The following is a 23,674-nucleotide window of genomic DNA, read 5'->3' as shown; positions in this document are numbered from 1 at the left end:
CAGTAGCCTCTGGAGTGGGACACAGCTAGAGGAAATGTTATCCTGTCTTTTATGATGGGAACTCTTGAACGTATCTCAGGAGAGGCACTAAACGTCCTCCCTCGACACTGACGACACATGGAGAGCAGTGTTTCCAAACAGAAAGGAGAAAATCACATCAGGCAAGTTACACGTCTGACGTTCCTGAGTAAATGCAACCTTTGAGTGAGGGAGAGCGGAATTCTAAAAAAAAAGCCCAAACCAGAGAGTGGCTCCCTGGATGACTGGTGATCAATGGTAATGTATTTACAGTGGAACAGTTTGGAGGGGGATAAGCAGAGAGAGATGATCTCGGGAACAGAGGAAACAGCAGAGTGCTCTCTCCTATTCTCACCTTTTCTTCCAAGGTCTAGAGGAAGTTTTCAGGTTAACACAAAACAAGAGAACAACCAAACACAAAGCTCACTTCACTGATTGTGGCACCACAGCTAGGTTTCATCCAATGTGCTGATCCCAAGTCAGCAATGAGCCGTTTACTGCTGAAAATCATAGCTAACATTGGTAATGTATAGACCTTGGCAGGAAATCTGCATTTTGGAGGGTAGAGCCAGGGGTTGAGAGGTCAGACGTAAAAAAGTCGTACCCTGGAGGTGCTGACATGGAGGTCATCATCGTAGAACTTGGTCTCTATGATCACATTACCACTGGAAAACAAAGACACATTAACTAAGGTACTGAAGACTACTTTCTCATGTACACTTTATAACATTAGCATGAATCCAGAAATGTGACTGCAAGACACAGAAAAAAAGTTAAAGAAACATTTCAGCTAATTACAACGTGGGTCCTAAAAGTGTAGTTTTCATTCCTGTCCGTTAAAAACTCTACACTCACAAAGTCAATAAAGAGGTCTAGTGATATATCTGTGATAATCTCACAGAAGAAACTTGCAGAGATGGTTGATTGTCCAGAGCATCTATGTTTCTAAACTTTTTTTCCTGGGGAACCACTTTTCAAAAAAGACAAATCATCGTAATTAAATTTAAAAAAGCAGGCCATTTTGTTGCTTTTGTCACATAGTAAATGGGTGCACAACACTAAAGCAACAACAGATGGTCGGTCAAAGTTGAAGCAGGAAGTGGGTCAGTTAACCTTTGTTTTCTTTTTTCGAACCAGTGGTTTGTGTTTCTGACCCATCAGACTTAATGTGATCAGAACTAATAAAATAAAAGATGAACAAAACTATGAAAATAAAACCCACATTGTAAAAAGTATCCTTTTAACATTCCCTGCTCATTTGTAAGATTGTACAAATTTGCCCAATCCTTCAGGTCATTAGAAATCCAAATGCATTGCCAGAGACAGGTGCATAAAGTTCATATTAAACATTTCTAACACGTTCACATTTAAAAAATAACCTCCAAGTCACATGTACACCGTTTTTTTGTATCTATTTGTGTTGGTTAGATGTCTCATAGCGGTAAATTAAAAAAAAGTAAATAGTCAAGATGAGAAAATAAGATCTACTGCATGTGTCAACCTCAAACAGAGAAATGAGGATGAGCTGATTGGAGACTCACGTTAAAACATTGGCTGGCATCATCTGGGACTCTGGAGCTGCTTCTATCAGAGACTGCCATGTGTTGGTGGAGTTGGGGATAACAAAACCAAACTCAAAGAACCATTCTGGACAGAGACACGGACAGACAAAGAGTTCAGTGTTGCCCTCACAACATACAACATCATTACTAACAATCCTGATTATAAAGTAGTCAGTGTACCATAATGACCGAAATACATTTCAGACTTCAGCAACTAGCAACATAAACATGTTATGTTGGTGTGTAGTGCGTGTCCCCTGGGGCTCTCTATATCAGTGTTTTTCAACCTTTTTTGAGCCGCGGCACATTTTCTACAATAAAAAAATCCCACGGCACACCAACAACCCAAAAAGTTACAGAATGTCACAGTATTCAGTGTTTCCCCTAGGTTTACAGCTTTAGGGGGGGGGGGGGGGGGGGGGGAGCGACTGACATACTACATCGTGGCACCTCACAGTAGTACAAAGTAATACTTCACAGTACTAGTGACTCCATCTGTGCTTTTATAAATAATAGAACATTGAAATCACTTTCAATTAAACCAGATTGCTCCATCAGACAAAAACAAATGTTATCACTTTGTTAGAAAAATTAAAATAAAGTTATATCCGTGCAAAAAATAACTAATATTTAGTTACAACTAAATAGCTTATTGTGGAAAACAACAAGCTATTTTTTTGCAAAACAGAATGAGTGCAGATGTGTGAGCATAACGTTGTATCATTAATAGTGGCTGCAGTGAGCTGCTTTCCTCTACAACTCTTTTTAAAACGAGGTAGATTTGATACAGCCGTTCTCAATTCATGCTCTATGTTGAGCGACGCAACAGCAGAAAAGACAAGGTCACGGAGATCTCATATAGATCGGCTTTTGGCGAAATGACAAGAATCGGCGAGTCGTACATGCGCATGTGACCTATTAACGGCGTACGGTAAAATCAGCATTTCCTCTTGCGCCCCACCTGTAATACGCCCCAGTTTGATAAATACTGACTTAAAGGAAACATAGTGTTCATTTATTTTAATGATGACCACAAAGTGAGCAGGCTTTGTCACTTGAGTGTGTTTTTCGGGCTTTTGGAAGAATATTTCCAGAGCCTCAGAAACGTCAGAAACGTCATTGATGGAGCGCTAGGCTGCAGCCTGTTGGATGTTTGTCTTGACCTACAAATACCTTAACTGTTGGGCTTTAAACATGAGAGCTCATAGCTTAAAATAGTGATAGCTTAAAGCAGCAAATCCCATTGTGAAAAGCACGCGACATATTTTTCGCCGCTCTCTATGTCCACTGTGTGCTCTCCTGTGTGCATCGCATCAGGGCGGAAAGAGTTGTAGACGCGACCCAGAAATTACAAGCTGTCGTGTACGATCAATAACATACGGCCGTTTAGTTTGTTTAATAGCAGAACAAGGTGCAGACCTGTTCTATAGGAAACTACTAGGCCAGCCACTATATTGCAGGCTCAGACGCTCAACAATGGAAAATTATTTGCGGCAGCTAAATAATATTTTTTTGGACCAATTAAGTGAAATTTGAAATTTTCTCACGGCACGCCTGACGATCTCTCACGGCACACTGGTGTGCCGCGGCACAGTGGTTGACAATCACTGCTCTATATAACCTAACCTTTTTACAGCAGGGCCCCAGGAAAAGCACTGCAAACACACAGTAACAAATAAGCTGAGAGCTGTCTGTTTTTTTAAAGATATATTTAGCCATTTCTGCTTTATTTGATAGTGAGAGACAAACAGGAAAGGCAGGGCAGCGGAAGGGGATGACATGTAGTATAGGACCCTGGACCGGATCGAACCCAGGCTGCAGCAGGAAAGACTCAGCTCTAGGTGGGCATACTGGTAAGATTATGGGTGGCTGTTAAAGTGATCGGAGTTGATTTTTAACACATTAGCAGCAAGTTAATTTAAGTAAAGTAACTGCTGTATCTTATGACACATTTTAGGGAACCAAGCACAAAACACAAATATTTGAGTTTTCACACACTGGATTGGAACATGCGACTGTGAATTTAGTGGCAAAGACGTAAAAATCCAACGAGCCATTTCTCAGCAGACACCGTTCTGTAGAAATTCACCTGCTTAGTCTAGGATTGGGTAATACCGGTTTCTTCCCGGTCACCGTGTCACGTTCAGCCACGACATGGATTTATTAATACTGTCTTTACCGTGATAAATACACACACATTTTGGTTTTAGCAGACACACTCATTGAACTATGTCACTCACACACAAATAATACAGTCTATGGGCGCGCATTATAACAGGTTGGATCAGAAACAGCAGGGAGGCTGGAACTGCTACTGTTCTGCCAGCATTCAACAAATCATTTTTACTGTCTACTTTTTGTATAGAAGAATAGGCGACACGCAAGGTTAACTTATTGTCATTGTACAAGGGGGTCCAACAATGAAATGCAGTTTGTAGTTCTATTTTTGCTACATAACGCATAACACATTGCCTGCCTGAGCAGCACAGAATCTCTTGCTTTTTATTTTGGCGCCCATGTTAAACATGTGTGAAACACGGCTCATGTATGGCTTGGCTGCATGTATCTTTGAGAGATTCAAGGTCTCGCCTATTTTTTCCCCTGTGCCTCAGGGTCCACATTAAAAATAGAAAGCGAAAAGGATTATTGCTGGTATGATGCCAATGAACTTACAAACGTAAGTTCATTGACATCATACCAGCAATACTACCACAGTTTTGCTGTATATGTGGGCCTGGCCCCACCTTGAGCCACAAGGTGAAATATGGAATACAGTGATATTTGTAAAATAGGATATTTGCGCAAAATATATGCTTTTCCTGCACGTCCTCTCCGCTTGTCTGCTGTCTCAGCTGCACAAGAGAGGCGGGTCTAAGAAGCAGTTTAGCCAATTACTGATAAAAGATATAAATGAGTAGGGTTGGGTACCGAGAAACGCAACGCAGATTCCGATGCTTCCTTTCGGTGCCTGAGCCAAAACTCGTTTTTTTTGTTTTAAAATACTCTGATGAGTCCGTCCTGGCAGCAGGTTGTATAGCTACAGTAGCTAGCTAGCCATCAACATTTTAACAGAGAAAAGTCCGAAAGGTAAACGGTCAAAAGTGTGGTTGTATTTTGCCAAAAAAGATTTGAACCACGCGACGTACAGCAAATGCAACAAAACAACTGCGTCTGTTAAATGCTGCAATCTGGACGAGAAAGCTGCAGAAAAGACTCCTGAACAATAAACTCTAAACTTCCTGCTAGAAACGTCTGTTTCGCTGATGGAAGTCAACGTCAGAGCGGAGAAACCGCAGCTGACAGGCAAAAAACACCGGCCGCGAAACACTCCAAGCCGCAACACAACGTGAGATTATTAGGAGACGCGTTTGTTCCTCGGTTCAGTTGGTGTTTGCCGAATTCAAGTGCAGCTCCGTCTGGTTCAGAAAAGCTCTCCCAGTTGATATTAATGATGACGTGTAGTCCAGTAAAGCAGCAGAGTTTATAGAATCCAACAGTTTCTGAGTGGAGTTCTGTTGCACACGTTCCCTATCAGGCCACCTGATGCTTGTGTCTGTTTTTTGTGTCTGTTTTTTATATATAAAGTTTGAAGTTAAACAGTTTGAAGTCAAGTGTTTTGTATTTATTTATAGTATACTTTAAACTGTTAATATATTGTTCAGTTTGAAGAAGAAAAAATAGCCTTGGCAATAAAAAAGTATCGGTTCAGGCACCGTTTAGGCACCGGTATCGTTTTAGCACCGGTATTGAAAAAAACAAAAAACGATACCCATCCCTATAAATGAGTGACATACAATTTAGCCAATCAGCGTCCTAAAATAGATTCAGCTTGGGGCCAAAGTCGTTTGGCCAAAGTCGTTTGTTTGGTTCGCGTCTCTCGCCTTCTAACAAGGCACCATTATAACTCTCCCAAGAAGAACCAACCCTAACTCGGTAAAATCTCTCCTCCAAGACCCGTTTGAGAAAAGAACTTTGGTGGAGAAACTACAGGTAAAACAACTGGGCCGAAATCAACCTGACCTCAACATAAGGCAACAGACTGCCATGAAAGGGAAGCAGAGCTTCTGTAGAGACGGGTACGCTAGGAAGGTTTGGCTAGCTGGATGCAGTCGTGGTAATGCCATATTTTGCTTTCCATGCTTGCGTTTCAAATCAACTGGGACAGATACGAGTGTAAGGAATATGTAGCACTTGTCGGAAAAATTGTCGGAAAACATGAGAACCCCAGGACAACTCCGTCAAGCTAGCCATATCAGGCAAAGTGAACATTGCTACGGACACAGGATTGCGGTGAAGATGCAAGAATAGACCAACACAGTGAGGAGGTGGATGAAAACAGGTACATTGTATCCAAAATAATTGATTGTGTGAAGTTTTGTGGGGCTTTTAAGTTGGCTTTGCATGGGCATGACGAGACTGACTGCTCGTACAACCCTGACAAAAAATAATTCCACCAGCCACCACTGCCGATGGCCCAGCCTTCAGGAGCAATAGAAGGTTCTGAACTTTGACATGGAGTCTGGGATCGAACTGCCGATCTAATCATCAATCCGCTTTTGCATTACTATGCATCAAGTGCAGTTCTCCTTCACATCTCTCTTTGGCCTCAAAATGTTTTCTATTGAGGAAAAGGACAATTTGTTTGACTTTTGGAACACAGCCCAGCTCTTAGTATGCCACTTAGATACTTCCGGGTCTTGTCTCTAGGCACCCTCCTGATAAATATTTGTAAAGAATTAAATTTACTTTATCATAATGGTAGAAGGAGGCAGTTAAAATAATTGGCCCTATGACAAAACTGGCGGGAAAATACTTTCTGTATATATTGATAATGTGACAAATATGGATTTATCTAGCATCAGTGGCGGCTGGTGGCAATTCATTTTGGTAGGGCCATCTAATCAATTTCATTTGGTATGATTCAATGCAAAAAAGGTATCACGCATTACTACTTTGCAGTTAAATATTTAACATTTATTCCAACACCTTGACATAATTAGGATATCATATATATATATATGTCACGGTTCAGCGCCACACTTTCTTTATGTTATTTTCATCCTGTCTGCCTGTCTGTATACTAACTGTCCTGTCATTCCAGAGCCTGCCACTCACACCTGATTACCACTCATCACCGTCACCTGGCCTCACGCCCATCTCACCTGCAGCCCGTTCCCTCATTAGCTCACTATTTAGGTCCCCTCACTTGCATGTGTCCTCTGCCAGATCGTCTTGTGTTTTGAACCTTGCTCTCCAGCATTTCCTGTGTGTAACCTGTAGTTACCTGTTAAGTAAACGAATCATATTCCGTACCTCTGCCTTCCTGAGTTGTGCTTTTGGGTCCATAATAGGCCAGATCGTAATGTAACGGCCCAATAACCCAAAAGCACAACTCAGGAAGGCAGAGGTACGGAATATGATTCGTTTACTTAACAGGTAACTACAGGTTACACACAGGAAATGCTGGAGAGCAAGGTTCAAAACACAAGACGATCTGGCAGAGGACACATGCAAGTGAGGGGACCTAAATAGTGAGCTAATGAGGGAACGGGCTGCAGGTGAGATGGGTGTGAGGCCAGGTGACGGTGATGAGTGGTAATCAGGTGTGAGTGGCAGGCTCTGGAATGACAGGACAGTTAGTATACAGACAGGCAGACAGGATGAAAATAACATAAAGAAAGTGTGGCGCTGAACCGTGACAATATATGCACACATACATACATACATACATACATACACACATACATCATACCCCGCCGAAAGATAGTCCTGCACTGATTTCAAATGTATTGATAAATTCCCAAAACCAACGTATGGCACAAAAACAATAATTACGTATGCTTACTCCTCGTTTGCATTAATAGCATCACACACACAGAGCCAGCACTCACGGCAATTTCCTTAAAACATACACAGTTATTACATTTATTACAACTTTAACTAACCTTGTGCCTCTTCCGCGGAGTGCTAATACCATTACAGTTTCTAATTTGTTCGCAAAACTGACCATATTTTCAGTAGCTTTTGGAATTCACCTTGCGACTTCCTCTTTCAATATAAAAGCATCTCATCTTACAGGAAACAAGATAAATGTAGCTTAATGCAGGAAAAACACATGCAACAAAAAGAACATTGATTGACAAACAGTTTCTAAAACCAGAACACAAATTGTGTTGATTACATATCATATAATAACCGACAGCATGCCGTCAAACAGCTTGTGTGCCGTCTTTGACGTGCCTTTAAAAACGCTGGCCGTCTTACGGTGCTCCGCCAGCACTCAGGAGTCAGTCTCGTCATGCAAGGCCAACTCAAAAGCCCCACAAAACTTCACACAAACAATTATTTGGGGTAAAATGTGCCCGTTTTTATCCACCTCATTGTGTTTCTTCACTGCAGTCCTGTGTTTGGTCTCCTTTGAAGAGCAGTGCTCGACTCGTGCTTGCACTCGCCGCTGTCACGTTGTTAAAATGGGTGGCGCCTCGAGAGACTAGCCCTGACGAGAACGAGAGACGGGAACGCGCACCGCAGGGCCTAATGAGAATGGCCCCGCGGTGAGTCTTTTTTAGGACGCTAATTGGCTAAATTGTATGTCACTCATTTATATATCTTTAAATCAGTGATTGGCTAAACTGCTTATTAGACCTGTCTTTCTTGGGCCAAATCGGGGGCAGCTGAGAGGTGCACAGGTGAAGAGTACAAGCAGGAAAAGCATATATTTTGCGCAAAATCCTATTTTACAAATATTACTGGGTATATTCATTATCACACGAATACTGACAATTTGTATAATTTATTAATATTATTATAATTTTTATAATTAATAATATTATAATTCTTTATTTTCTTTATTTTTTGCCGGCTCAAGGTGGGGCCAGGCCCCGTGGCCCTCTATTGGCCGGCTGCCACTGTCTAGCATCCTTGGGACTACTAATTGCAATTTGTGTTTTTTGGCGAAATCTGTTAAATTATACTAAGAAAAAATAGAGGCGAAAAAAGGGAAATAAATACTTATTAGCTTTTCCATCAGTTAGTGTCGAGCATCCGATTTATTTTCTGTTGAGCGCTTCATCGACGTTTCAGCACTAATCGTTGTCTAGAACAACTAAAGCAGGTTCAATACTAATTGGAGCTGTTGTTAAACCACATGTCAGCAGTAAATGTTGAACTAAGAGTTCACACGCTATTTTTTGATAAGTGTCTGCCTTGCTCAATAACAAGGCAAGAAAGGTGAATCTGTGTTTTTCAGTACAGAGTGAAGACTTGTACCATCCCTGCAGTTATATCAGTGTACTGCAGATAATTTGGCTATGGCAGGAAGTGAACAGAATGCATTTCCATCCCATTAGCCATAACCGCTCATCCTAGAAGGTTGCGGGGAGCGAGAGGCGGGGTACACCCTAAACAGGTCATTAGTCAATCACAGGCCGGCACATCGAGACGGACATGATCAGTGGATTAGTGTAAAACAATTGGGATTCATAGGGCCATAAATGTTCAAAACACCCAAGGTCCCCTTTACCTTTAAACAGTTCAAATTACCTTCTAGACACTGTCCTTTGAAGAAAACTTTCTGCTCGAGTCTGAACTTTTCCAGTTTCTCTGAGGAAGAAAAGTTTAATTCTCTGGACACTGCTTTACACTTCAGGATCTTCTTCGGGACACGAGCTGCAGAGACAATGAAACTACAATTAATCAGAATGTAAATTCCAACAAATTCCTTGTAAATTAAGCCAATTCTGTTTAACTGAGCTATGTATTCAAGACTTGAAACATGTTAATTTGATCAATGTGACCCATAGCAACCAGACGTTTGAAAAGCAAACACTGTTTGTAGGTGACCTATTGTAGGCTTCCATTAGACTGAGAAAGTGTGTTGCACTGGTTGACTGCTACCAGCTGAAAGAGGCCAGTATAGCATCAATGCTAGCCCTACTTAGCCCCAGACCAAATGCTAAAAATCCAAAACAATTTGCATAATTTAAAATGCCACCAACAACTTGTGTCATTGTATTTTTAAACAGTATTCTTACAGCCAATTGGGGTCCATTGTGTAGTAGATCATGATTTATTTTGCCGCGCGGCGCATATGACGCAGCGCGAATTACGCAAATGGCCGAATGGCGCGTTGTGAAAAATTCGGAGCTGTGTGCGGTTACTTTAATATTATGAACCCAGACACGATGGCGTTTGTGGCGTGAAGTATAAAGCAGAACTAGCGGTTATTTGAACGGTGGATGGTGGAAATGGTAACTGTTTTTACGGAGATAAGCCACTGAGACAAGCCACACCCCCTTTCTGGCGCAAGATAAGCAAATGACGCGAATAACCACATATAGTCGAGCGAGTAAACTCATGCGAGTTTTGGTATGAACGTAGCATTAGATATAAGAGCTTCACATAACTTCCGATAATTTATTCTTTCTGTCAAATAATTTGCACAATTTCATTAATGGTACTGAAAACCTTTTAATTCTAGTTTGTTTATAACTACGGTAAGAATTAAACACAAACCAGAAAGTAGATCATACAAATCTGATTTAAGTTCAAACTAAAAGCTTTCGTTAATAACACTTTATAATGATTCTACATAATTGGGGAAAACTCCATCGGTCTGACGATAGACAAGTCTCTGAGGGGCATGTGGTTGTACTTCATGGCTTCTGGTGTAGCCAGCAGATATCTGTGCCAAGACTTCCTTTTCTGTACGCTACTAACTGTTTACAGTCCGATTAGCGATTGGAGATGGGAAACTAGAGTTGGAGTTGAGAGACGACGTGTACGACCATGATTATTTCACAAGTAGTCAGTTTAGAAGCTCATTTTAAAGCAATAAAAAGCTAGATGCTCGTCAGACCATAGCCGGTAGGTTCCCAAATTGCATTTTGGTCAATGCTTTCTATCTCTTTTGCTCTCCACACAGACGGTTTACCTGTATTTAACCAAAGCCTACTCCAACGTGATTAGATTACAAACAGAAAGAAGGCTTCCGATGCCAAAATATTGTCCCATTGCTTCCAGACTCATACATATGAATCCAGAATCTGTTTATTGAGATTAGGGTAACCGTCTCATCTACCTGTCCGATGGCTTGTTCTGTGTTCACATATAAACAGATCTTATGTAGCTGATGAGCAATGATTAACAAAAAAAAAATATGGGTGGGGGCCAGGAAAACCATACCGACCAAGACAACTGGCTAACAAGAAATAGCCCAAAATAACACGTTGTCCTATAATACATGTGTGTCTAATGCACCTTCATGCTCTACTCCTGGAACAGAGAGGTCCTCAGTTCCCTGCCACAGCACTTTGCCCGTCTCTGCATCTCGAAGGTTCATCCAGTTTCTGTCAGGAAAAGATTAAGTGGCAACAACCAATCTAAAGAATAGACAAAATAAACTGAAGAGTCTTTGAACATTTATTACCTGCAGACATCCATCAATTGACATTTTAAGTAAGTAGAGTTAACATCAAATAAAGTTAATAAAATAAATGAGAACTTTAAGGAGAGCTAGAGGGAGTGAGACAGCGCCTGGATGCGTGATGTGACCTATGACCAGATTACATCTGGATTATAAAAAGGCAGCGTAGCGAAAAAAACGTGGACCTGCCGATCGAGCATTAAACCTGTGTTGAACCCGTTCACATGAGACAGCTGTCCATATGTTTGTCGCTCTCTTCAAGTTTATTCAATGGCTTAATTGGCATGCTCACATATTGTGCAGTTAAGTGCTGCATGTCTCTCTCCTAACAATCTTTTGCTTTTCACTGTCATGTGGGTTTAAGTCGTATTCATCAGATCGATCTCAATTTGTACATAAATGATTAAACCTCTATCAACACAGGTTTGGTCTCAGCATAGGGACCCCCCATCCAAAATTTTTATTTGGAGCCGCAAAAGCTATTTGATATCACAGCTTATAAAGTTGTATATATATAGTCATGTTATATATACAAAACAACTATAGTTTGTTGTATTTATGAAATCATAGAACAAGAATAAAGACAATTATTGACATTGTATTGCTATTTTACCTGTTTATAACTATCAAACTCTTATAAAGAGGAGAACAAAAATACTGTCATGTGTCGACTAAACCAGTACACACAACTATGTGCACCTAAAGTCCTATCAATATTTGTGGCTAATGTGGTAGGGTGTTCATTCTCGGACTGCAAGGTGAAAGGTTCAATCCCCATGTGAGGTTTACATTTTAAAACGCATATCTTTTCCTACATTTACACTAAGCGTCCTCACTACGCCGGACTTTTAGATCACCGCAAACGGAGGACGGATCCGTTTTCACTAGTGGACGCCTCACTGTCTCATGAGCTGACACACAACCAGCAGCAGTAGTTGAGTTTGGAGACATGATTCACTTCCTGAAAGTCTATTTACTTTGCTCAGTTTGCTGCAGCAGTTGAGGAATCGCTCGTCAGCAGCTTGATACTGTTTAGTAGATGCTGTGTGCTTGTTCTGGAAGAGACTTTCAACATCAGATGTTTTGTTGTTTGATAACTTCTCGCCACATATCAAGCAGACAGGTCAGCCAGCATCGTTGGCAGTGAAAGCAAATGAATACGTCCATGCAGAATTAAACTCTTTACTTTTCTCTGTGACTTTAAACATTTTTTTTATCCGTTGATAGTTTAATCATTCTGCTTACTACTCATGAATAAATTGTGTCATGCATTGAATGTGTTGTAACTCTGTTATGTTGTTCGTTCTGTACACATTACATCTATTTCACTTCTGTCCATCCTGGGAGAGGGATCCCCCTCCCTAAGGTTTCCTATTTGTTTAGGGGTTCCTGTACCAATGTGAAGGTCTTCAGAGGCAAATTTGTGATTTTGGGCTATACAAAATAAATGTAACTATTATCTTTTCTTCATCCGTCTTGTTTCTCCTGGTTGGAAGTCATTCAGCTCTTTAAATCTGAACAGTTGAATTTATCAAAGTAATCGATCTGCCAGATAACATTCTAAACTACTTTGGCTTTTGGTTTCTTCTATCCAATGTTCCAAAAAGGTTTCTTTACATTTGGTTTACTCTGATGGTGTTTGGAGAGCAGTGTTGTTGTGAGACTGGTCCCAGTGTGTCTGAGAGGGGGCATTTAGCCTCAGTAGCAACTTACATGGGGACTCTTTTCTGGCCTCCTCTCTTGGGCTTGGAAGGCTTTGGAGTGTGGGTATCTCTGGGATTTAAGGTGGTTCAAACATATGCTCTCTTTTGAATGCTAACTATCAGTGGAACTAGTTCTGCTCTATGTGCATTTGCTTGTGTTTTTCTGTGTATGTGTATAGAAGTGACCTTTTCTATTTATGTATAGTTGACTGGATAACACTGGTGTACTACCTTTTCTACTTATGTATAGTTGACTGGATAACACTGGTGTACTACATATAGCCTGTATCCCAGTCAAAAAGAGGAAAACACTACATTGTAGTTTTAACACTACATTGTTTAAAAAAAAAAATCTGATTTTATAAGGTGCTGCAGCCCCCTTACCACCCCTACTTACTTGTCCATATGTGCATACATGTACATATATTTAAAAACGATGTCTGCCTTTTTCATTTAAAAACAGCAAACTTCTTGTTCAATTGGAAACACTGGCTCTATGATATATGGACCAACATATAGACCTGTGGCTGCACTCATTTGGGTGAAATTCCAGCATACAAAATCAGGCTTAAATCATATTGGTCAAAATGAATTCGAGGAAGCATTAAAAGAGGCTGTGTGGAAGTGAGTGAGAGGAAGCTGAAGAAGTATTTGTCTGGATGATGCCGGCTATAGCTGTCCCTTCAGTCTGCCAGTTGGTCAGCTGTTCCTGACCTCCACATTCAACATAAACACAATACAGCCGTCAATCACAGAGCCTGGAAGGACCCAGTATGTGATTGCACTGTATTTTACAGCTTCTCATGCTGCGTCTCCACAATCATTTCAACAACAGTTTGAGGGCGCCCCCATTGAATCAGCATGCATTAAATCTATCCATCTACTTACCTACCAATCAATGTACCTTTTAACTCTGAAAACATACATAACTTTTAGAGCGAATTGATAGGTAGACAGGAAGGTAAATGGACTGTACTTGTATAGAGCTTTTCTAATCTCTCAACCACTCAAAAGCACTTTAACACTATATGACATTCAGCCATTGTTACACTGATGGCAGGGGCTACCAGGCAAGGTGCCACCTGCCCATTTGGGTTAAGCGTGTTGCCCAAGGATACACTGATATGGACTAGTGGAGTCGGGAATCGAACCAACAATCCTTTGATTGAATGATGACCCGCTCTGGTTGGTAGACAGGCAGGTAGGTAAACAGGTAGGTAGCCTGTCCGATCATTATATGCGGGCCGAATTAACTAATTGGATAGCTTATTACAGTCCTGCAACAGCCTCAACCAATATAAGAAGAATGTTTTTGAAGAAGATTACCAATCCTAGCTTTAAGTGATTCAGGTGTGTAATGTACTTACAGATAAGATGTTGCTGCAGGAGCTCGAAAGAGTCATGTAAAGGCCAATCCATTTTTCCCTCTTAAAATAGTTGTCCTGGTTTCTACTCACTAATGTGCTTTGCATTTTGAAATTAAAACATTGGCTTTTAACCTGGCTTGGTATAAGAGTCGTGTGCAGCACTGTTCAGCCTGGGATTCTAAGTTGATCAGTGTGTTGCTGGTTTGTTTCAGTTAAATCAGAACAATTCTCCAGAGGAACTGTAGAATGAAAACACTGTGGCAGACACTGATGCTACCTCATTTTATCTTTGGATATCAGAACCATCATCCCACAGCCTTCTGTTCTTGAAGATTTTCCACTCAGCATCCTGTCACACTCAAACTACTTAGTGTCACATACACTTGACTTCTCGCCATCTGTGAAGCTCTCCATCCTAACGGCCTCAAAAACACAGCTTCTGAAGCTTCAGGGCCTGCCATGTTAGCATATTGTTACATGAGTGATGAGAACATGGTTGCATTAAAAATGCACACAGCAATCTGAAAGGACACCATTTCTCTGTAGCATTCAGGGATTCACCCTAATCTCATATGACAATTTGAGTTATAAATGCAGATGGTCAGGATGACATTTTAAAAAGATTCAGTAGAATGCATATGTTTAAGAAGGGTTTGTTCCACTGTGATGATGACCAGCATTTTGTGTGTCATATTTAATAATTAGGCTACAGATTTGATTATTACATTTGGATTTATTTGCCTCTTTCTGCAAGACATACATGTGTTGGGGATCACTCTTATCTTCAGGCAGTTCCATTTATCAGTTAATGTTATAACAATTTTAAATCACATCTCAATTATCTTTACTTTTATGTCAGTTTATACCAAATTCTACTTATAGCAGAGATTCATTAAACCCCTCAAATACTTGATTAGTGACTATTAACTGCTTTAATTGTTTTCTTCTAATAAATGTATCTATTAGGGGTGTCCACAACTAAGAATCTAAAAAGTTAAATCTGATTCGGTCAAGTTGTGGCTATAGTTGACTGATTGTCAATTCATGTTTTTTTCCTTTTGTTTCTTATCCTGCTTGCTCTTCCTGGTTGTAAATATAACTTTTTTCCACATCGTATGAATCAACAGAAGGGAAACGAGCTGCAAAGCCGTTTCTACGCCCCTCCTTTAAAATATATCTAGCTCTGATAGTGCATGTACCGTTTGTGCAGTGCCCTCCAGAATCATTGGCACCCTTAGTGAATATGAGCAAAACAGGCTGCAAAAGAATGTCATTGCTGTTTATCCTCTTAGTCTTTCATGTTTAAAATATTCACAAAAATCTTACCTTTTCATTGAATTGAAATTATTGAGAGAAAAAATACATTTTGACAATGTTCTCCAAAACATGTGTGCCACAAATATGATTGAAATCTAACTGAAGTATAATTCCAGTCATATTTAAAAATGTTTAGTTCACCCTTTTTTGATTAGGAACTTTTAAGAGGTCAACCATGACTTCGTTTCACTGGGGTTTAAAGATGCGGTGACACAGGCTGAATACCATTAGTCATTCATCACTATGGGAAAGACCCGAGAAAACAATGATCACAGCTGGAGAATTGCAGAGCTGAGTTGAGTCTTGGGGTCTGAAAGTCTCCAAAACTACCACCAGACGCCACACCTACAAGTTGCCAGAAAAAAAGCCTCTGCTGTCAATCAACAAAAACACGCCTACAGTTTGCCAAATGTTACTGGGACTTTCAATGGGACGGGGTTATATGGTGAGATGAGACCAAAATAGAGCTTTTTGGCAACAAACATCAAAAGTGGGTTTGGCATAGACAGAAAAATATAGAAACACCTCATACCCACTGTGAAGTATAGTGGCAGAACTTTGATGTTGTGGGGCTGTTTTTCTTCTAAAAGGCTCTTGTTAGGATTCATGGTATCATGGACTCCATCAAATACCATCAAATATTAAATGAAAACCTAAGAGCCTCTGCCAAGGAAGCTTAAAATGGGCCGAGGTTGGACCTTCCAGCAGGACAATGATCCAAAGCAAACCTCAGAATCTACACAAAAATGGTTCACCGACCACAAAAATAAAGGTTTTGACATGGCCATCGCAGTCCCCCAGCCTAAACCCCATAGAAAATCTGTGAAATTAGTTGAAGAGGAGAGTCCATTAGCGTCAACATCGGAATCTGAAGGATCTGGAGAGATTCTACATGGAAGAATGGTCTCAGATCCAGATATCCAGGTATCAGATTCGATGTGTTCACCATCCTCTCGCGCATTATAGAAGAAGACTCAGAGCTGTTATCTTGGCAAAGGGAGACTGCACAAAATATTAAATGAAGGAGTGTCAACAATTGTGGCACATATTATCGAAAAAAAGTATGTTTCATGATAAGAATTGTATGTTTGATTCAATTATGTTACTTCAGTTAAAGGTTAGATTTCTATGAATATTTTGAGTGAAAGATCATGAGGATAAACAATACATTTTTTCTAGGGCTGGGCACGTTATAAATGTGTTAACGTAGCGTTCCATTAACGACGACAATGATTTTATTATGCATTAACAGCATGTTGTTTTTTTAGCATTGGGAGGGGCTTAACAATTCCACACACAGGTGCTGCACTTTAAAATGGACATTTTCACTTTAAATCTCTACCACACGGCATGGTTCAGACCTGGGCATTTTAGTCCGCCCGTGTGAGGTCAATCAAAAAATAAAAAGTAATAAATAAGACGCACGCCATAAATCAAGCCCAAGACAGACTGGACTTTTCTCAGAAAAGAAAAACTGAACAACATCAAAAGCGCTTATTGCTTTTGTATAAGGTTAATCAATTGCTGGTCTTTAACATACATATTTAAGGTAAGCAACAAACTGAACATGGACAAAAGAAGGAGTCGCTTGTCCCTCCAACGGGGACCTTACTACTGAACAGATTGTTTATGTTGTTTGTTCCCTGATAAAAGACAAATGTTTCTTCTGCTACCTATTCAGAAAAAAAAGAAAACAGATTTATATACTGTACGTTAACTTGCTATTGCTCCTAGAGTGCCTGTTATATTGTTCTGATAACATTACTTTAAAATAAAAGCGTGCAATATCCTAGTTTTTCATTCATTATTGAATTTTGCGCATAATGAGATATATATATATATATACACACACACACACACACACACACACACACACACACACACACACACACACACACACACACACACACACACACACACACACACACACACACACACTAATCCATGCCTATCAGTGCTGTACCACCTCCACCATCCCCCACCTCTCCTACAGGCTTTCTAGTAAAGTGTGCTGAGTTGAATGGTTTCTCTAATCCTTTAAATCCAACTAAATCCAATCTCCTGCATCAAACTCATCGTCCTCCACACCTTCCAGAAGAATCCAGGCCACTGCAATGTATTTCTCACTCTCAGTCTCATTTCTAAACGTTTCACTGTAAACAAAAGAGAACCCATGCATCATTTTAGCAGGATGTCCATAATGAAAGTGGTCAAACAGACGACAATGAAATAAGTGGACATTTTCCTGGTCATATCTGAAAATCTGTGCCTTTTCATTTATTCTATCTGAAATTACTTCCTCATAAACTAACCTAAAGAAACTCTTGTGCAGCAATTGATTTAAGCTCCAACAACATCATATGAGGTTGTACCATTGCCTCCTTTGGGCCTGCTGCAAAGTGTGTGTGTGTAAACCACTAGGGTCCCTGCACAAATCAGAACACACACAAGTTAATGAGCCCCCAGTGAAAAGCTGCAGTCACCATTTAGTCTGCATTTGTTTTAATAGTAAATGCAGTTTCCTAACCCCAACCTCTACAACACACTCCTAATGCACAGATACCAATTTTCCCTTCAGTCAATTCACACCTCCACAACACTCCGTTTATGAATACATGGACAGTGGGATATATTCTTGCCATCCATTCATTTGAAGGCAACCCTTCCACAATACAGACAGGCAGGGTTTCACAACTCACACACAGTATCCACATGTCCAATAGCATCACCTGTGATAGGTCATTATTACTGTCCCCAGTGCTGTTCAGAACCAGATCAGAGGCCTGTTTCAAGAAGTTTCAGGGTTTACATAGCAGTTATCCATTGTTTTGAATAAGATACAATAATGACAAACAATCATCTTACAAGCTATATGCTACTGAGGGAAAAAAAGATTAAACTGTGCTTAAGGCATGCAATGAGCCTTTTGAAGAAGTTTGCGGGGGAAAGTACTATTCTGTTCACTGTTGCAACAATGAATGAAAAATGTCTATGGGAGCAAAACAGAGCAGTGCAGAATATCTTATTGTAAGCCGTGATGTTTCTTGTTTTAAAGAGTTTGGGATTTGCATTCCTTCTAACAGCAGAGGCAACATTTTTTCTTTCAATAATTTAGAATGACAATCAGTTCAGTTGATCTTTGGGTTTGATTATGTGAGACTACCAATAACTGACTACGGCAGAAGCTCCTGTTTGTGCTAGCATCTTAGTTGTTTTGCTCTTGATTGAAACATTGACAAACAAATTGAGAGAATTTCACAACTAGACGGTCTGCTTCTTTGCTGCAGGGGTAGTTTCATATTCTTCCTATGGTTTTTGGATAGCATATGATGGTATAAATGTTGCCTTTACAGTCTGGAAAAGAAAAAGAAAATGATGTGCTGTTTAGTCTCTGTGTGTCTATAAGGCACTATAGACAGAAGGTAGTAAATCCCTGTTCCACTAAATCATGGATTTAGGCATTACCGCACTACAGCAAGAGGTCTGACCTTACCAAGAAAGATACACAAGCTCACACCTACATCGTTTGTATATACACTGGGATAATAAGTACAATATAATAAAGGGGGACAAATTGTATGCCTATTTAAATACCTAAACTATCCAACTGTTTGATCATGTTTTCACTGGCTGGAACACTGGTTCTCCGTTGCAGTAAGGGTAGCATGCCACAGTGCTCGGCTGCTTATTCTAGAAGGAATTACTGGTACTAATTCGGTTTTAATTGGTCACATGAAGACACAATCCAGCCAGTAATATGGAAAGCATCAATTTGCCACATTGGCTCCACCCACACCCACCCTCACATCCGAGATACAAATCTCCAGTTTGTATTCGTAAAATGTGCAAATATTGTAAATCAGTCAGCAATGCCGTATGTTATTTGGCACATATACTGTGAAACTAAAAAAGAGGCGATGTAAGCAGGCAATCTGCTCAAAGTTGTCATTTCAGACTAAATTAAACTCACCAAGTTGCCTAACCATGTAGCGGCCGGTGGCTGAGTTATGGAGAGGTAGGCAGCAGTGCATGTATAATTTAACTGTTAACCGAACACACCGCCTCATTATGGGCACAGAGTGGAGGGTTGGAGATGCACTCAGCTATGTTATAACTAGCAGCCCAAAACGGTTAAATTGGAGAGTAGTGAGTGAGAATTCAGCGGCAGTCAATGGAAGTATAAAAGAGAAAATATAGGGTATTTTGAGAAAGTTTGAGTTGCAACAACCATGAGACATCCTTGAGCATGCAGTCACAACTAAGCATCCAAAATATTAAGCGGTTTACTGACACAGAGACAGAGGTGCACATTTACTCGCTCACTTATGACAACCACACCTATCATGATGCTTCTTGCAGAGATAACAAGGAGTTCAAAGAATACTGTTGATAAACTTACTTTAAGCTCTTGGGACAATATTTTGCTTCAGGATTATATTTCCAGACGGGTTAAGTGATGACCTTAAAAATGTAAATTATGTAAAATAATGATGTGCAGGTGCAGTGGAGGTTTAATACCAGCAATAGAGCCTAGAGTCGGTATCATCCTCCTGCATTCCTGTTCAGCTCAGGTCCAAAACGGATGCGGACACGGTTCTGTTTCTACTCCCTTATGTTAAGCGGTACATAATGGTCGGCACGTCCATACATTTGGACATAGACAATATGTCATGCAAACCCTGTGGATCCAGGCAGTCACGCAGAATTTGAAACTATCATTTGGATTTAAGTGTGTCCAAAGTGTTGAACCTGGGATCTCCAAGCCATTGATCCTCTGACAGGCAGGGTTTATTTTGCAAACTCTAGCAGTAATAAACACCAATAAAAGGATTAATTGTTCTAGATGTAATTGAGAAAACTTTGTTCTAGATGTAATCTAGAAAAAGGCCCAGTCACTCTCTCACAATATATATACACTAATAACTAAGTAAGTCATAAGATACCCAAAAAGTGGCTTCCCACACTTTTTTTCCTTCGAAATGTATGTTGTGTTTTACAATGTTGGTTTTGTTGTATTCAATTGATGGGGGCTGGTGTTTAGAACACCCTTCACTAAGAGTGTAAGAGTAGCCTCCATGTTTTAAAAATATATATAAATGTCAATCAAGTTACAACACGTCACATGTCTCTATGCGCTAATGACGAATGAGAAGAGATTAATGTTCAACAATGCATAACCACATATATAATTTAGGTATTTTGTAGATGATCTTACCCAATGCAACCTATCGCATAAGTCAAAACACAACCACACAAGTCAAATAGGTACTAAAGCATTAATAATCAGCAGTAAATAAACAAGTTCCTGGGCATTCTAGACACATACCATATAAACACAGGTCTGATATCAGCACTCTCTCTCTCTTTCCATGTTTTCTGTTGGCGGCTCCTCAATATACTATCTAATCAAGACAAATTACTAAAATTGAAATAAAAAAGTGTCTATTAGTGTGCGTGCGTGCGTTGGAGAATATCCATAACATAAACCCTGGTTCAGGTCTGCCAATGGGCTGACATGAATTCACTTATTTCCAAAGTAATTTTACTTGTTTGGAATGTTAAATGGCAGCAATAACATGTGACAGTAGAGCGCATGTTGATCTCACTGTGACACAAACAAAAACATTCAGGCTTTTAAAGCACTCATTATCGGAACTAATACGTATACGTGATGTTTGGAGAATAGGATAACACATGAAATACATTGCGCTAAAGCCGTGCCACATTGAAATTGCTGATGAAGTTTCGCTTCACCTCCATAACGTTACACATCTTCCCAAATGTAAAGTTGCATTACTATAAAAAAGCAAACAAGCTATATACAAGACATGTCAGCTAAGTACATGTTGGACAGAGATCAGTCACTATCTATCAGCTAGCTGTTACGTCAACGTAAACATTGCCTCCGTCGCATATTGCACATTACGTTGGAGCACTATACAGCATACATCAAGCGCACTGAGCAGCTAGCAAGGCTAATTAGCCACAGTCAAAGCCACTCATTTCAGCTAGCAGGTCGTCATTCAAATAGGAACTAGCTGGTTCGTAACTACACGAACATTTTCATTTAGTCACATCACATTAGGACAGACATCGGCTGTGAAACGTTAGCTGACGTTATCTAATGGGAGGTAAAACTGACAGGTTAGCCACAGCAGCTAACCTTACTGTACAATCCTAGTCAGTAAAAACATGTCACAGCATCTTGTTAGATGACGTTATCTAGTACCAAAAAGGACCGACAGTGCTAACTTACGCGTCTAATCAGCAAAAAGGATACAGTTTGAAGCCCTTCAAAATTTCCTTGGCCCTGTCTTCGTCTAAAGACATTTCTCAAATTGTTTGTTTTCGTTACTTACAGAAAATCCAGAATCTGCTGAAATAACAAAGCTGCTGTTGAAGTAATCTTACCTAGTTAACGAACTAGTCTTCCAGCTAATGTTTGCATGAAACCAGCATAAACTATGTGTACTTAACTCTATATTGTTGGACTGCAGGTTAAATCTGATCCGATAAGGCAATCAGCTAAATATATCCAGCTAACTAACAGACAGCTAACCTGACCAGTCAACGGCACAGGGTAGCTCCTAGCAGCCAATCACAGGCCGAGAACGAGAAGCATGGGTTGGACAACACTGGACAGAGACGCGTCACCAGGGGCAACGCCGCACACACGATCAGACTGATCGGGGCCACAGTGACAGGGTTCGTGCGTGATGCACCAGTTATTTCTCATTATTGCAATTATCTCAGTTACTCAGAGACTATTTTAGCGAGCAACAAAATCTTAATGCATCAAATGTACATGCTGCTGCTAATTGGATTCTGTTATCAGAGCTTACAAGAATACAAATCAGCTTTATTGGCCAAGTATGCGTGCACGTACAATGTATTTGATTCCGTGTTTTTGCACCTCTCTCAAACTACTTACACAGAAATAGAAGCTATATGGACAAAGACAAAAAAGCTGGTCAGATAAAGGTAAATAATAGACAGGACATATGTGCACAAAAGCAGTGGCCAATAATTAAAAAACGTCTATAGACAAGTCAAGTATTTTTGTAAAAAAATACTGGATATACTATGGACTGGATGATTATGTACAGGAACATGTTAAAGTGTTGTCATGCTGTACAGTGTGTATAATTTATATTTACAGTAAAGGGTGATATATACATTAAAAACTTGTGCATAAAACAGAGAGGATTGCTGCCAGTGTATGACTGATGTTAAGTGTTCATCAGAGTCAAAGCCTGTGGCAAGAAACTGTTATTATATCTGCAGTCTTTTGTCGTACAGTGTTATATAGCACCTCCAAGAGGGGAGAAGCTGAAACAGGTTGTGTCCAGGATGTAAAGGATCTGCAGGGATGTTTCTGTGTAAGTCCTATGAGAGGGCAGGCAGGCAGCAATGGTTTTCTCTGCAATCTGTGTGTTGTTACAAGGTTACAAAGTTATCTCATTGTCATTGTACAACAAGTACATGCGTCTGGGTGGGTTTTGTCTTCGCAGGCCCTTCTTTTCAATACTATCACGGATGCTTGGTAGATGGGTACCAATGATGTTCTGCAATGTATTCTATTCCTCTCCCGCTTAGTGGCTGATCCAAACCAAAGAGTAATGTGTGCAGAGAACATACTGGATTATTGCGATGTAGAATTGTATCAGCAGCCCCTGAGGTAAGTGAAACTTACTCAGCTTGACACAGGAAGTGTATCCTCTGCTGGGACCTTTTCTATCATGGTGTTTATGTTGCAAGCCCACCTAAGGTCCTGGGATATGGCGGATCCCTGAATTCTACAAAAGACAGGCCCTGCTGACACCTGCTCATTTAGTGAGTGAATCAGGATGCCTCAGCGTTCTACTTAACGACTCAGAAGGTCTTTCACACAGAGAGAAAAGCTACACGATTGTAGGGTGGTGTATTTAGCATTTCGGAAGGAAAATATAAATCCTTGTTTGAGTTTTTTTTTTTAAGAAACTGGATTATTGAATATAATCGACTTTATTTTATTTCGTTTGTTTTCTCCTAGTTCTAATTTAGGGAACAGGGAAGTCTGGCACGCTCCAGTAGATGGCGGTAATGCGCCTTAACGACAGTTGCCACCCGCCATTAAAGACAGCGAAACTGAAGAAGAATGAGAGCACGAGTACTAGCCAATCAGAGTAGGGCGGTTCATGTTATCCTAAGAAATACAATTGGTTTCCGGCCTACCTTACAGGGGCAATGCTGTTTTTTTTGGTCCATTTTATAAACCAAGTAGTGGAATATAAATCGAATGGT

General features: G+C 40.2%; 1 protein-coding gene across 1 annotated transcript; it reads right to left on the bottom strand.

Moving 5' to 3' along the window:
- Window positions 1–559: 559 nt before the first annotated feature.
- Window positions 560–21,721, bottom strand: pde6d (phosphodiesterase 6D, cGMP-specific, rod, delta; the record flags this gene model as incomplete). The annotated part of the gene is made up of 5 exons (XM_079221242.1): window positions 560–683; window positions 1,560–1,665; window positions 9,123–9,248; window positions 10,839–10,927; window positions 21,672–21,721. 5 exons carry the CDS (start codon window positions 21,719–21,721, stop codon window positions 602–604), a joined length of 453 nt encoding a protein of 150 aa, XP_079077368.1. The 3' UTR covers window positions 560–601.
- Between the last annotated feature and the right edge of the window lie 1,953 nt (window positions 21,722–23,674).

Source organism: Taurulus bubalis, assembly GCF_910589615.1.
Source record: "Taurulus bubalis genome assembly, chromosome: 7".
NCBI lineage: Eukaryota > Metazoa > Chordata > Actinopteri > Perciformes > Cottidae > Taurulus > Taurulus bubalis.
This window is presented reverse-complemented; position numbering and strand designations above follow the sequence as displayed.